The sequence below is a fragment of the Erythrolamprus reginae genome, chromosome 1, assembly GCF_031021105.1.
Source record: "Erythrolamprus reginae isolate rEryReg1 chromosome 1, rEryReg1.hap1, whole genome shotgun sequence".
NCBI lineage: Eukaryota > Metazoa > Chordata > Lepidosauria > Squamata > Dipsadidae > Erythrolamprus > Erythrolamprus reginae.
In genome coordinates this window covers 23534527-23550233 of record NC_091950.1, presented here as the reverse complement: position 1 = coordinate 23550233, position 15707 = coordinate 23534527, and the positions used below count along the sequence as shown (strand labels likewise).

Genomic DNA, 15707 nt, shown 5'->3' with positions numbered 1-15707 from the left:
GAAGGGAAAAGACAGGAGGGAAGGAGGAGGCGAAAGGAGGAAGGGAGGGAAGAAGGAAGGAAGGAGAGAGAGAGAGAGAGAAAGGGGCTCCTTGGAAGGAACAGGTTTCGTTCTAATGGAAAGAATCGGCTCACCCAATGAAAGGGAACGCGAAGCGACGATATTTCTTCATCTGGAAAAATGGACACCTGACTTCCTTAACGGCCGTGTGTCACTGAAAATGGCTACGCATGTCAGAGCTGACACGCGTGTCATAGGTTCGCCATCACTGACCTAAACTGTCCTTAATGTCTTGATATACAGGAACGACTCTCTCCAACATCTATTATTCCTAACTAAACATGGATAATATCTGGATGGAGAAGCCAGTTTCAGTCCCTTCAAGAACAGCCCCTGTGTTTTTCTCTCTCCCCACACCTGTAGTTAGCAGATTAACAGAGTTGGAAGGGACCTTGTTGGTCATCTAGTCCAACCCCATGCTCAAGCAGGAGACCCTACACCAGTGATGGCGAACCTATGGCACAGGTGCGACAGGGAGCCATATCTGCTGGCATGCAAGCCGTTGCCCTAGCTCAGCGCTGTTGTGGTGAGCTCTGGCCCAGCTCCTGCCCAAGGACTGTGGATGTGGGGGAGACATCCATATGCTGCAGGCCTGTTTTGCTCCCGGTGGAATCTGCTGATGAAGGCTCCTCTGACCAAGAAGACATGAGTGACAGGGAGGAGAGTGTGGCAGACAGCTCAGAAGGAGATCAATTATCTAGCTCCTCCTTGGATTCAGAACAAGAGTTAATGATACAGCCACGCATGCGGACAGCGATGCATAGGAAACAACAACTGAGAGATTATTATCAAAGAAAATGAGGCCACCTGTGGTTGGGTGGGGCTGTGGTAATTAGTGAGGCTGCTATAAATAGCAGCTTGTGGGTTTGGCCATTGTGGAGGATTATCTGATCATTGTGTTTCGTGCCTGCCTTGCTGACATTGACCTTTTGTGTGCTGATTTTTCCCCGCTTTGAAACTAAACCAGAGCAAAGTGTGTTTCACTTTGTGAAAGAAGGACTTTGAATTGCCTCACAGCTGCAAGCTAAGTATCACAGAACTGATAAGGGACTTGTACCAATTACCAGTTTGTTTGGAGACGAGTGCTCTTTGCTATACCAAAAGAGGGCTTGGTTTAAGTGAATTTTCATTATAAAGAACATTGTTTTGAATTTTCAAACGTGTGTGTCTGAAATTTGTACCTGTGAATTTTTGGGAGGAGTCTACCAGAGAGTCCGACAGAACAAGCGCCAACTTGCATGTGTGTGCTGGCCAGCTGATTTTTTGCTCACACAGAGGTTTTTGGCTCACACACATTCTTAAAATGTACAATGTTCTGAGCAGCGCAGTTTTTTGCAGTTTCACTGGTGTTATTGCAGGAAGCTGCAATTTCTTGAAGTGTTTTGTGAAATTCTTGGCCATGGTACCAAGTGCCCTGATGACAATGGGTATCACTGTTACGTGGTTCATCATCCTCATCATCATCCTCATCATCATATCCAACCAATGCAAGCTCTTAGCCTGCTGGTGTGACTTTGTGTAATACAGTTACGGAGATACTGTAGCATTCCTATCCAAAAGCCTTAGAGACAGATACTTTATGATTCACTTACAAGTGGAAGTTTTCCTCCCAGACAGGGTTCAAATTTCCATATATGGTTTTTGTTCTCTTTTTGGTCTTTCCAACCTGGACCGTTACATAGGGGTCACTGGAACCTGTTTTATCCTTTGCCTGCAGGCCTTGTGCACAAACAACTACAAATACATAAGCCACACGCAAGTACCATGTTGATTAGTTGGAAAGATAGACATATACCAGAACATACACACACACAAAAAGCAACACAGGAACAAAGAAAACAAGTGGAAAAAAAAGTTAGGGTTAAGATTAGGTTGCTTTAATATTTATTTTTTCTTTTCTAGGTTGATTAGAATAAAAACAATGCATTTGCCCATATGTGTGTGATTTTTTTTTAAATGTATGACTTCAGATCCAGCTAATTGTTTATACTAGTCCCTGCAAGATTTCAAAAGTGATTTTCCATTGCCTGCCTTACAGGACTAAATGTCTATCCTAAAGTCATTTATCTGGGTTCATGCAAAAGGGGGAACACGGAGTCTACGGAGAGGGCCGGCATACAAATTCAATCAATCAATCAATCAATCAACAAACAAACAAACAAACAAACAAACAAACAAACAAACAAACAAACACAGTCTCCTGGGTTGTAGCCTTCTGCCTTAACCACAACTGGCTCTTGTATGAAAGTTGGCTAGCCCTAATTTATTGGCTTGATTCATATACCACCTTTCAGATTAAATTGAGGACCAAGAACCTCAAGCAGCTGAAGTATTGCAGTGGTTCTCAACCTGGGGGTTGGGACCCCTTTGGGGGTTGAACGACCATTTCACAGGGGTCGCCTAAGACCATGGGAAAAGACAAATTTCCCATGGTGTTAGGAACTAAAGCTTCTATTCTGGCGCCTTGGAATATATTTTTACAACTCGACCAATCAGGGATTTTCAGTGGCTGTGTCCCTCTGACCTTCCTGCCAATCAGCTTAAAGCTCTGTTGGGAGAATTGGCACTAGACTTATGGTTGGGGGTCACCACAACATGAGGAACTGTATTAAAGGGTGGGGCATTAGAAAGGGTGAGAACTACTGCATTATTGAGTACTCCTCTAAAATCACAGATCCTTTCCATCCCAAAATGTGAACAGGGGAAAAAAAACAGCTTTATATGCTTTTATGTCTCGACCCTCCTCAAGCTGGACCAAAATAAATATGTGTTGTGGTTGGCTCTGGCCCAGTTCCTGCCCCAGGGAATGGGGAGGTGGATGCAGGGGAAAATTCAACATGTCACAGGCCTGTGTTATTGCCAACAGAATCAGTTCAGAGTTTAGTTTCCTTGGACGAAGAAGAAGGTGGGAGTGACTCGGCAGAGGAGGGCTTGGCACACAGCCCAGGCAGTCACTCTCCCTTATCTTCCCTTGATTCAGATGATGACGTTTTGGACCCACGCAAGTGCAGAATTATGCGTAGAAGAGACCAAGTAAGAACATATTACAGGAAATAAGGGAGGCCACCTGTGTTTGGGTGGGGCTCCAGTAATTAGGGCTGCTGCTATAAATAGCAGCATGTGGGTTTGGCTGTTGTGGAAGAATATCTGATCGGAGTTCATCAGGAATCCTGTGGTGTCTGGACTTTGTTGCTTTTTCACGCCTTGGAAACCAAAGCAGAGCAGCATGTGTGTGTGTGTCTCACTTCGTTGGAAGAAGGGGTGTGAAGTTTCTTCACAGCTGCTGGCTAAGTACTTAATGACTGCTTAAGGGAAATTGTACAGACTACACGGTTGTTTTGGGACGAGTGCTCTTTGCAACACAAAAAGAGTGCTTAGTTTATTTTGAATTTTGTGATAAAGAACATTGTGTTGAATTTTCGGGAGGCTCCTATCAGAGAGCCCGGCAGAACAATATGTATGTCTCCACAGTCCACAATTGTCTCCAGAAAAAGGGAGACACTTGCTCAAATTGACCTTAAACCTTCAAATTGATTCAAGGACAATTGTCATTTAATATTGTCCTTTAAAAAAAAAAGTCTCCTTTGTGGGGAGGCATTTTGTATGGCACTTTTACGAATACCCAACAAAAAGCATACAAATAAAGTCCATGGGGAAGGAAGAAAGTGCTCATTTAAATTCGAATACTAGTGGTGGGAGAATCTACCTAAGGGTAGTATAAAAGACAAAATTACTTGTATAGATAAATATATTAAAAGTGCATCAAATAATATTTCTTTAAAAAAACACATTAGAAGGCATGTACAGTGGTACCTCTACTTAAGAACGCCCCTATTTAAGAACTTTTCTAGATAAGAACTGGGTGTTCAAGATTTTTTTGCCTCTTCCCAAGAACCATTTTCTACTTAAGAACCCGCGCCTGAAAAAAATTGCCAGGAAATTTGAGAGCGGCACAAAGGCCTGGCCAGTTTCCTGCCATTCCCCCTTTAATTCCGGCCATCTCAGGCTTTTCTGGGCTGCCAGAGGAGCCTTTCGGTAGCGCTTAAGGAGACTTTGGCAGTCCAGAGAGAACAAAGCATTTTCCTTTCTCTGGGCACTTGGAGAAGAAATAAACCTCTGCCAGTGCCCAGAGAAAAGAAATGCTCCCTTCGCTCTGGGCAGCGACTGTCCTCCTCCTCTTCTTCCTCCTCCTCCTCCCACCCAAATTCCGAGCTTTTATTTCTTTCCTAATGGGTTTGCCTGCATTATTTGCTTTTACATTGATTCCTATGGGAAAAATTGCTTCTACTTACAAACCTTTCTACTTAAGAACCTGGTTACAGAACAAATTAAGTTCTTAAGTAGAGGTACCACTGTACTTTAAAAACTGAAGAAGATAAAGATAACATCACATGGATGTGGAAACGGGGCGGGGGGAAGAAAGTTTGGAAGAATGAGAATCTGAGTAAAATAAAACTTAATCGGCTGGTCTGTTCTTACATATACACCTACATAGAAGAAATCTAGAATATATGTGAGTAGGGGGTTATATGTGTATTTTTGGGGGGTCATTTTTATGTAGTGTATGTTAGAACAGCTTCATGCAACAAAATTTCAATTTAATGCATGCCAGTGGGTGTACATTTAAAACGACAATAAAGTTATTCTAAGTTCGGAAAGTTATCGCAGTGGTACCTGTGATGCTGATCTTGGCCGACCATTTTGAGGTGCCGTCCAGAACGCTCTGCTTGACCGCCTTCATCTGCTGGGTGTGGGTGGTCTTGGAGACCGCAAAGATCTCCTGGATCAACTCGAAGATTTCCGGTTTGTTCCGTTCCCGGATCTTCATACGGTCTTTCAGCACCATAATAATATTCTGCGTGCGATCTTCTGCCCCGTGTTTAGAGCTCTTCTCTGCTGCCCCTGTGCACCGGAAGGAGTGTAGCGTTGATAATCTCACATGCAACAACCGTGGTCACTGTCATTATTGTTTGTGCTAGTGTTATTGTACTGTAAAGAGTTATTATTATTATTATTTTATTATTATTTATTGGATTTGTATGCCGCCCCTCTCCGCAGACTCGGGGCGGCTAACAACAATGATAAAAACATGTAACAATCCAATTAATAAAACAACTAAAAACCCTTATTATAAAAACTAAACATGCACACAAACATACCATGCATAACTTGTAATGGCCTAGGGGGAAGGAATATCTTAACTCCCCCATGCCTGGCGATAAAGGTGGGTCTTCAGTAATTTGCGAAAGACAAGGAGGGTGGGGGCTGTTCTAATCTCTGGGGGGAGTTGATTCCAGAGGGCCGGGGCCACCACAGAGAAGGCTCTTCCCCTGGGGCCCGCCAAATGACATTGTTTGGTCGATGGGACCCGGAGAAGGCCAACTCTGTGGGACCTTATCGGCCGCTGGGATTCGTGCGGTAGAAGGCGGTTCTGGATGTATTCTGGCCCAATGCCATGTAGGGCTTTAAAGGTCATGACCAACACTTTGAATTGTGACCGGAAACCGATCGGCAGCCAGTGTAGGCCACGGAGTGTTGCAGAAATGTGGGTGAATCTAGGAAGCCCCACGATGGCTCTCGCGGCCGCATTCTGCACGATCTGAAGTTTCCGAACACTTTTCAAAGGTAGCCCCATGTAGAGAGCATTGCAGTTGGACATGACATAGTGACCGAACAACAATAAATAACCCTCTGCATAGCATACGTCACTGATGGCGAACCTATGGCACTGGTGCCACAGGTGTTACATGGAGCCATATCTGCTGGCACGTGAGCCATTGCCCTAGCTCAGCTCCAATGTCCATGTGTGTGCCAGCCAGCTGATTTTTGGCTTGCACAGAGGCTCTGGGAGGGCGTTTCTGGCTTTCAGAGAGCCTCCAAGGGGGATGGGGTGTCAGGATTAAGCATATCCTTAGGTAATATCTCAGTGCAGAAGGAAGGCCTATGTAGAGAATGCTCAGTCATTCTAAGGCAATTAAGCATGCAGCGACCTCATCAGGTGAAAAGTATTTAAATATGGAAAAGCTCTCTGTTCTCCTTGCTCTCTCTCTGATCTCTGATCCTGCTCTGTGTGAAGTGTGCTCTGAAGTTGCTGCATTGATATGTTGGTTCCTGTGAGTTATTGTAACTGAGATAGTTGTAGTGAGATACTAGTTAGATACTAGTGTGATGTATGTATAGCAAAGATAGTATACAGTAGTAGTGTAAATAAGAAGTAAATATATTTTTCCAAGACTCCCTACTGCTGCTGTGTTTCATTGAAGACGTCAACTCCACATCTACTAGTCTGTGGCTGGCTGGTTGGGTTGATTAGCTGGACTGGTTTGCTGCTTGGGCTGGCTAGCTTCCGGAAGTGCAGCTCTGTTATGGGGGAGGGCGTTTTTACCTTCTTCCAGCTCCAGGGAAGTTTTTGGAGCCTGGGCAGGGCAAAACATGTGCCCACCAGAAGTTGGGAAACAGGCTGTTTCTGGCCTTCAGAGAGCCTGCAGAGTGGGGAACTGTTTTTGCCCTCCCCAGGCACTGAATTATGGGCGTGGGCAATCGCGCATGCATGATAGCGCATGCACATGCTCTTTTGGCCCCCGAGGAAAAAAAAGGTTTGCCATCACTGGCACACGCTATTGATATTTCTTCCCCCAAGGAATAAAGGACAAGGTAAGACGATATATGGCGAGTAGAATCCAAGACCAAGCTACAAGAAACAAGTTGGAATCACTGTATAATATGTAAATAAATATTTCGCTCTTGGGTTAAAATGGTTTATACAAGAAACAGACCCTATTGGTGGTGGGGTACGAATGTTTGTCTGGTGGTGGGCACAATCACTGAGCACTTGTTATATGTTGCGTGTGTGTTTTTATATTATAAAATCAATAAAAATATTTTTTTTTAAAAAGATATTTATTTACTTATTTATTATTTATTAATTAGATTTGTATGCCGCCCCTCTCCGCAGACTCGGGGCGGCTCACAGCAATAATAATACAATGTAAACAAATCTAATATTTAAGTTAATTTAAAAAACCCCAATTTAGAAACCAATCATACATACTAGCATACCATGCATAAATTTTATAAGCCTAGGGGGAGGGAAAATGTCAATTCCCCCATGCCTGACGACAGAGGTGGGTTTTAAGGAGCTTACGAAAGGCTAGGAGGGTGGGGGCAACTCTGATATCTGGGGGGAGTTGGTTCCAAAGGGTTGGGGCCGCCACAGAGAAGGCTCTTCCCCTGGGTCCCGCCAATTTTGGTTTCAAACCCTTTTCCTCCTGGTCCCCGAAAACCACCATACAAGGGGATCCTCACTTTGCAAGCAGTCAGCGTTGAGCAGGTCTTGGCACTTTTCGTGACATTTCACTCCACATTCAGAGCACCGCATTCCTTGGCGTGCAATGCCCCAGAGCAGGCCTTCGCACTCGTAACAATAGGTGGGAGTGGTGGCAGTCCACACCTCAAAACTATGGGGGGTTGTGCAAGAGATGGGATAGATTAAGGCTTGGAGGGTCTTCTTGTAAACATGGTTTTTCTGTGGGGGGAAAAAATGAGAGAATATAGAAACATAGAAGACTGACGGCAGAAAGAAACCTTATGGTCCATCTAGGCTGCACTTAATATACAGGCTGGAACAAGAAAGGCAAATGACTTAGCTATCACTATTTCTTGTCAATAGTGGCTATAATGGGCCTTTCCCTGCTTGCCCTGGCAACCCCCCTTTTTTGCTGCTCATTCCCAAGGTGTTGTCTTCCTCTTGTCTCCAGCCCATTTGTCCTTAGAATAAGGTTCCCCAAATTTGACAACTTTAAGACTTGTGGACTTCAACTCCCAGAATTCTGCAGCCAGCAGAAAAAGACCTCATGGTCCATCTAGTCTGCCCTTGTACTATTTTCTGTATTTTATCTTACAAAGGATATATGTTTATCCCAGGCATGATTAAATTCAGTTACTGTGGATTTGCCAACCACGTCTGCTGGAAGTTTGTTCCAAGCATCTACTACTCTTTCAGTAAAATAATACTTTCTCATGTTACTTCTAATCTTTCCCCCAACTAACCTCAGATTGAGCCCCCTTTTTCTTGTGTTCACTTTTCTATTAAATACACTTCCCTCTTGAACCTTATTTAACCCTTTAACATATTTAAATGTTTCAATCATGTCCCCGCTTTTCCTTCTGTCCTCCAGACTACACAGATTGAGTTCATTAAGTCTTTCCTGATAAGTTTTATGCTTAAGACCTTCCACCATTTTTGTAGCCCATCTTTGACCCGTTCTGTTTTACCAATATCTTTTTGTAGGTGAGGTCTCCAGAACTGAACACAGTATTCCAAATGTGGTCTCACCAGCACTCAATACAGCGGGATCACAATCTCCCTCTTCCTGCTTGTTATACCTCTAGACTTCAATGGATCATTGTGGTTTCCTGGTAGAATGATCCATATGATGAAAAAAGCAATGTTCTCTGGAATTCCTGGAAGTCCTTCACTCCTCCTCTTGAAACAAACTACCGTACTTCTACATCCAGACTTCAAATACTACGGCTAGACAATCTACAACTACGTCGCCTCCTCATTTAACTGCTGTTCATAAGATCATACACTATAATGTCCTTCCTGTTAGTGACTACTTCACCTTCAACAACAACACAAGAGCACATAATAGATACAAACTAAATGTAAATCGGTTCAAACTTGACTGCAGAAAATATGACTTCAGCAACAGAGTGATCAATGTCCGGAACTCACTACCTGACTCTGTTGTGTCTTCACCTAACCCCAAAATCTTCAACCTGAAATTATCTACCGTTGACCTCTCCCCTTTTCTTAGAGTTTGTAAGGGGTGTGTATAAACGCACTATTGTGCCTACCATCCCTTGTCCTACTGTCCTATTATCCTTTTTATCACTTCTTTATACTTTGTATTGTTAATACAAACTATAACTCTATACTTGTTTGACAAATACAATAAAATAAATAAATAAATTGAAGCAAGACCCCCTCCTTATTATAACTTAGGAGGGGTCTAATACATATTCACCCAGGCCTTTTAATGTTGTGCTGTTTTGCATTGCAGTTTTAATGTTTATTGTTTGGTGTTTTATATTTTTTTGTTTCTAACACAATTTTATTGTACAGTGTTCCCTCGATTTTTGCGGGGGATGCGTTCCGAGACTGCCCGCGAAAGTCGAATTTCCGTGAAGCAGAGATACGGAAGTAAATACACTATTTTTGGCTATGAACAGTATCCCAAGCCTTCCCTTAACACTTTTAAACCCCTAAATTACAATTTCCCATTCCCTTAGCAACCATTTAGATTATTACTCACCATGTTTATTTATTAAAGTTTATTAAAAAATATATTTATTAAAGGCGGATGAAAGTTTGGCAATGACATATGATGTCATTGGGTGGGAAAAACCGTGGTAAAGGGGAAAAAAACCTGAAGTATTTTTTAATTAATATTTTTGAAAAACCGTGGTATAGACTTTTCGCGAAGTTTGAACCTGCGACAACCGAGGGAACACTGTACTTCTATAAGCCAACCAGAGCTGTTAAGCAAATGTTCAGGATATTCATTTCCTATAAGTTCTAAGTCAAAGGATTAAAAGGCAGTTGTGACACTTACTAGCTCTTCATTGTTTAAAGTGCTTGATGCAAGTGCTGACGTAATACCCGCTTTCCTGGACTGGACTAAGGACTGTGGGAAGAAACATAAAGAATAATTTATTCAAAGTAACACAGACTGTACACATTCTTTTTCATGAATGATCCAGACGTGTCTTCATAATTGCTATTCACTTTAGAGGCAAACTGAATATTTGTAAACAAAATCCTATATTTTATATATTTTTGAAAGCCTTAGGGGTCAAAATTCATAATGGATTTTGAATCCAGACTAGCAAACTAGAAGAATCCAAACTAGCAGGCATTTTAGTAGAAGTGTGAACTGAAAATGCATTTACAAAGAATAAATATTTAAAAAATAGAATACTCACCATAGCCTGTAAAGTATTGGAGGATGAAAAAGCACAAGAAGAGAGGGAAGAAGTTAATAGGATGCAACACAAATAGCAGACTTTTTCTTTCTTCCAGACCTTCCCTATGATAAAACAAAATGGCCCAAGATCTTTTAAAGATCTGGGAGACTCTCAATTCTTTTCCTGTTTCAGAGATAGGGGGGCAGTAGTTCTGGTTCATGTGTCTAGGAAATTCCTAATGGTTTATCTTTCATAGGCTTCAGCCAATGGAGTCCTTTGAAATGGTGTGACTTGGAATTCAAAACCAGCCTTAAATCCACAAGTTTCCATTCCATTCCAATATCTATTAATATCTACTTTCTTCAATCCTGGTTCGCCAAATGTGGTGAGACTTCAGAATTTTCAGCACATTTGAAGGGCATTATGTTGAGGAGGTTTTAACTTGGTTTTAGACTTCACACCCATATTCCCACTTAACCCTACCCTACCTTCTCCACTCACCAATATCAGCACTCTTTTACTGTGTCCCTTAGTGACTTGGTTGCAAAACAATTCCTACAAACTCATCAAATTCGCAGAGGATAAATAAATAATGCCTATCATGCCATAACATTGCTTCTCCTATATCTCCTATATCTTTTCTTCTATTCCTATATCCTTTCTCTATTCTTTCATTGATATATTTTATTCCCATATCTTATATATTCTATATCTTTATTCCTATATTTTATTCCTATATCTCTTCTATTCTTTCTCTGATTTACTATGAGTATAATCCTCTATAACCTTCATTGTGTATTGGACTAACTAACTAACTAACTAACTAACTAACTAACTAACTAACTAACTAATACATTTCTTCGTGGCAAAAGTTTACCGTCCATGATACGTCAATCTATCTACAACCCATTGGCTGTTCAAAGTGCTATTCCAACCCACACACCAAAGTTCGATACTTGTAAATAAGACACCGGCTTCAGCATTCTCCCCCTCCCCCCCCCTCTATTGCAAAAGACACAAAAGAAGCTGCATTATCCAAAGAGAAGGAGCAGAAGCCCAGGCAGTAGACAGACAAAGGAAGGACAATAACATCCAGATGTTGCAAGCAGGAAGTTAGTAATAGACAGGCAAGCAAAGGTGCAGGAGTGAAGGGAATCAAACCTGTAGGTGATGGTGATTTATATCATACCAGAACTTAGCTTTCAAGGACGGCTAAACTTTTAAATTCAAACCTACTTGAAATAAATTTAATTTTTTTTCATATATTTTTAAAAATAAAACTATAATTCCTGAATTTTGCATTGAGACTTGTGAAGTATCACATCTAGGCTTTCTAGTATCTTTTAGAGGCCTCAGATAATAAGTACAGTATTGGGAAATAAAGTTCAGCTTAGGACTTAAAATTAGGAATTCTATCAGGCTTCCTGTTTATACACTGCTCAAAAAAAATAAAGGGAACACTTAAACAACACAATATAACTTCAAGTAAATCAAACTTCTGTGAAATCAAACTGTCCACTTAGGAAGCAACACTGATTGACAATCAATTTCACATGCTGTTGTGCACATTCAACTTTGTACAGAACAAAGTATTCAAGGAGAATATTTTATTCGTTCAGATCTAGGATGTGTTGAGTGTTCCCTTTATTTATTTATTTTGAGCAGTATACTTAGATATAATTCCAGGGTTCCTTGATGACATTTGATAACTCTGATCATTTTCCAACTAACAAGCTTTGGGATCTGAAGAACTTTGGAGCTCTTCACAATCACATATATAAATTTAGTATAAATATAAAGCAATAATTTCCCCAAAAAACTGAAGGAAGTTGCTCTAGGAAATATTAGGAAGCCCTGGATGTCACAAGCCGACATTCCAATGACTTCTCCCCACTGAATTATGGTAGTCACTCTAATAATAGTTTTAATCAACCACTTGATGAGAACTTTCAGGATTTGCAAATTTTGAATGATTTTTGTTGACATAGAAATTTTAATATACTGTACACACTAGTCCGCATAATTTCTTGAGTGCAGAAGTTAGCAAAGGATAGCAACTAGGCAGAAATATTTTAGGTACTGCATTCTATATGAATGGCTTGTTTATACATCTTAGAGTTGAGTGATCTCACAAAGCTAATGAAGAGGATAATATTCTCTCTTCTTCCTGGAGATGCTGGGGTCCTAGCCCAGTTCATTTATCTACCACTGAAGTATGGTTGCTTTTGGCTAACTTTCCCAATACAGTGTTCCCTCGATTTTCGCGGGGGATGCGTTCCGAGACCACCCGCGAAAGTCGAATTTCCGCAAAGTAGAGATGCGGAAGTAAATACACTATTTTTGGCTATGAACAGTATCACAAACCTTCCATTAACACTTTAAGCCCCTAAATTGCAATTTCCCATTCCCTTAGCAACCATTTAGATTATTACTCACCGTGTTTATTTATTAAAGTTTATTTTAAAAATATTTATTAAAGGCAGACGAAAGTTTGGCGATGACATATGACGTCATCGGGCGGGAAAAACCGTGGTATAGGGAAAAAAACCCGCAAAGTATTTTTTAATTAATATTTTTGAAAAACCGTGGTGTAGACGTTTCGCGAAGTTCGAACCTGCGAAAATCGAGGGAACCCTGTATTCTATACTCTAAAATTTTAGTCCAGCAGTCCTGCCGAGACAGTTTACCTAAAGCATCTCCTTCAAAGGTAAGTTCTCACTGAACTATGCCTTCTCCGAAAGGCTGATGGTTAGGGAAATCTGTCAATAAGGGAAGCATACAAGGAAAAGTGCAAGGATTGTGGTGGGTCAAAAACACGTTGAAGGGTGGACCTCGCACAACAGGAAGGGTTGTAACTTGGGAATAGTGAGATTTGGGAGTGTGGTGTTAGGAGGAAGGGGACAACATTGGAAAATTAAAATGCAGGGAGACATTTGGTGTTCCATGTTGGGTTAAGGATTTTGTACAGCGTTGGTTACGTCAGGCATTTGCAACTGGTTGTTATTGGGATCCTGGGTTCAGGGGGAGAGGATTCCGGGACGGGGTTCTCCCTTTCACCTCGTTCTCACCAGATCGCTGATCACTAGCGGAAGAGATTTACGTCCAGCCTTAATGTCGGGCATACTGTTAATGCAGCGCAGAAACTTTACTGCGGCTCCCCTGAGAGAGAATTGCACCCACAACAGCATCAGCAAGCAGAAGATGGAAGAGAAATAAAACAAGCTTTATTAGCGAAGCGAAGCAGAGGCAACTGAATAAGAGGCGGTGCCTGCTGGAGCCAGAGTAATGGAGGATGCGATCTTTTCCTTCCCGGCCAATCCTGTCTCCAGGTGCTGTCGTGAGCTACATTTTTTAGGGCAGAAAGGGGATCGTCACAAAAATTGTGGCAGCAATTATTATTTGCTGGTTTTCTTCCAGGCCTTTGAATTTTGAAGGAATTAAAAATTATTCGTTGTTATAATTTGAGAACTGGTGCAATGCAGTCGGCGACTACTTCAGCTTCAACCACAACAACACAAGAGCACACGACAGATTTAAACTTAATATTAACCGCTCCAAATTTGACTGTAAAAAATATGACTTCGGTAACCGAGTTGTCGAAGCGTGGAACTCATTACCGGACTCCATAGTGTCATCCCCAAACCCCCAACACTTTACCCTTAGATTATCCACGCTTGACTTCTCCAGATTCCTAAGAGGTCAGTAAGGGGTGAGTACAAGTGCACTAGAGTGCCTTCCGTCCCCTGTCCTATTGCTCTCCTATATCTCCTATTCCTTTCTTCTATTCCTATATCTCTTCTTCTATTCTTTCATTGATATGTTCTATTACTATACCTTCTTTTCTATTCTTTCTTAGATATATTTTACTATGAGTATCTCCTCTATAACCTTCATCATGTATTTTACTATGTGTATATAGATATATACCCACTAAAACCCTCATTGTGTATTGGACAAAATAAACAAACAAACAAATAAATAAATAGACAAACAAATAAAGAGAGATCTTGCCAATGTGGTCAACCTGTCTTCCTTCCTTCACCAATGAAATCAAACAGTCAATCGGTCAAATGAGTCTACTTAAGACATTTGCGGTTTCCAGGGAATTTACACAATTTTTGTTTTCAATCCACTGCCTCAGCCAAAGATTACACCAGATCTCAAATTACAAAATACTGTATTCAAGGACTTCAATCTACGAGATCACATTCATCCTCCCTTTAGCTGGCTCCATAGACACATTTAGTGGAATTCCTGCTGTTCCAGAGCAGATAAAGCCAGCAGCTGCTGGAGAGAGAGAGAAAAGAAAGACGTTAGAAGAAGAAACCTCACCAAATCGCTAACTAGGGGTATGGGTTTTCTTTTGCGAATGTCAGGCATACTATCAATTATGATCAACCCGCCACCAGGCCTGGAGAAAAGACAAAAAAAGTCAGATCATACAAGAGGACAGGGTGAAGGAAGGGTGGAGGAAATTTGAAACAAGTTTAGGACAGGGAAGCAGAGAAGGGACAGGAAGGGGAGGTATCAATAGATGAAGCAATGGAAGTATTCGGATAGGCACATGCACAATGTTGACCATTGTCCTGGAGGTCTTTATATTTATTCTGTACAGTACTTGGATGGGACGGGAGGGGAGAATTCTGATGTTGTCCCTTGCCGGATTATGGACTTCCTTATGGGAATGTGATAATACAGTGGCTGATTTTAAAGACACTTAAACATAGAGGGCAACTTCATTTTCCAAAGTCCCAACATCTCTTTCTTTTACATCACGGCTGCGGGAGCAATCAGGTATGCCCATGTCACACCAACACTCCACAATCTGCATTGGTTGCCGATCAGTTTCTGGTCACAATTCAAAGTGTTGGTTATGACCTATAAAGCCCTTCATGGCATCGGACCAGAATATCTCCGAGACAGCCTTCTGCCACACGAATCCCAGCGACCGGTTAGGTCCCACAGAGTTGGCCTTCTCCGGGTCCCCTCAACTAAAAATGCCGTTTGGCGGGACCCAGGGGAAGAGCCTTCTCTGTGGCGGCCCAACCCTCTGGAACCAGCTCCCCCCGGAGATTAGGATTGCCCCTACCCTCCTTGCCTTTCTCAAACCTCTTAAAACTCACCTCTGCCGTCAGGCATGGGGGAATTGAGACATTTCCCCTTGGCTTATATAGTATTATGTATGGTATGCTTGCATTGAATGGTTTTAAATGAATGGGTTTTTAGATAGTTTTTAAATATTAGATTTGTTTATTATATACTGTTTTATTATTGTTGTGAGCCGCCCCGAGTCTATGGAGAGGCATATAAATCTAATTAATAATAATAATAATAATAATAATAATAATAATGTCTTATCAAACCAAAATTCAAAAGAGCTACAAAACCTTACACAATTTGCCAAAGACAGGAGATGGTGCCCTTTTCTGAAATAACTTGGGATGGCCAAGGGTCTACTACAGGGGTGAAATGCTCCTGGTTCTCTCATTCCTGTTGATTATTGGAGAGACGATCACGAAGAGGGCATGAGGCTCCACCCACCCGGCTGGATATCCGGGAGGGTGGGCGGAGCCTTGCACTCCCTTCGCAACCGGCTCTCCAACGTCCGACAGGCACGAGCGAACCAGGAACATTTCACCCCTGGTTTACTGTAAAAAGTACTGACTTGCAACTATCAA

The 15707-nt window shown here is 41.7% G+C and overlaps 1 protein-coding gene across 1 annotated transcript in view; it reads right to left on the bottom strand.

The window, feature by feature from the left end:
- UNC13A (unc-13 homolog A) overlaps nt 1–15707 on the bottom strand; it is a 251953-nt gene that overhangs the window by 80158 nt on the left and 156088 nt on the right. The window contains exons 15-20 of the mRNA XM_070736771.1: nt 14362–14440; nt 10048–10053; nt 9678–9749; nt 7366–7585; nt 4735–4962; nt 1653–1794 (exon numbers count right to left, since the gene is read on the bottom strand). Coding sequence (XP_070592872.1) covers nt 1653–1794; nt 4735–4962; nt 7366–7585; nt 9678–9749; nt 10048–10053; nt 14362–14440 — 747 coding nt within the window. The remainder of the gene's footprint in view (nt 1–1652; nt 1795–4734; nt 4963–7365; nt 7586–9677; nt 9750–10047; nt 10054–14361; nt 14441–15707) is intronic.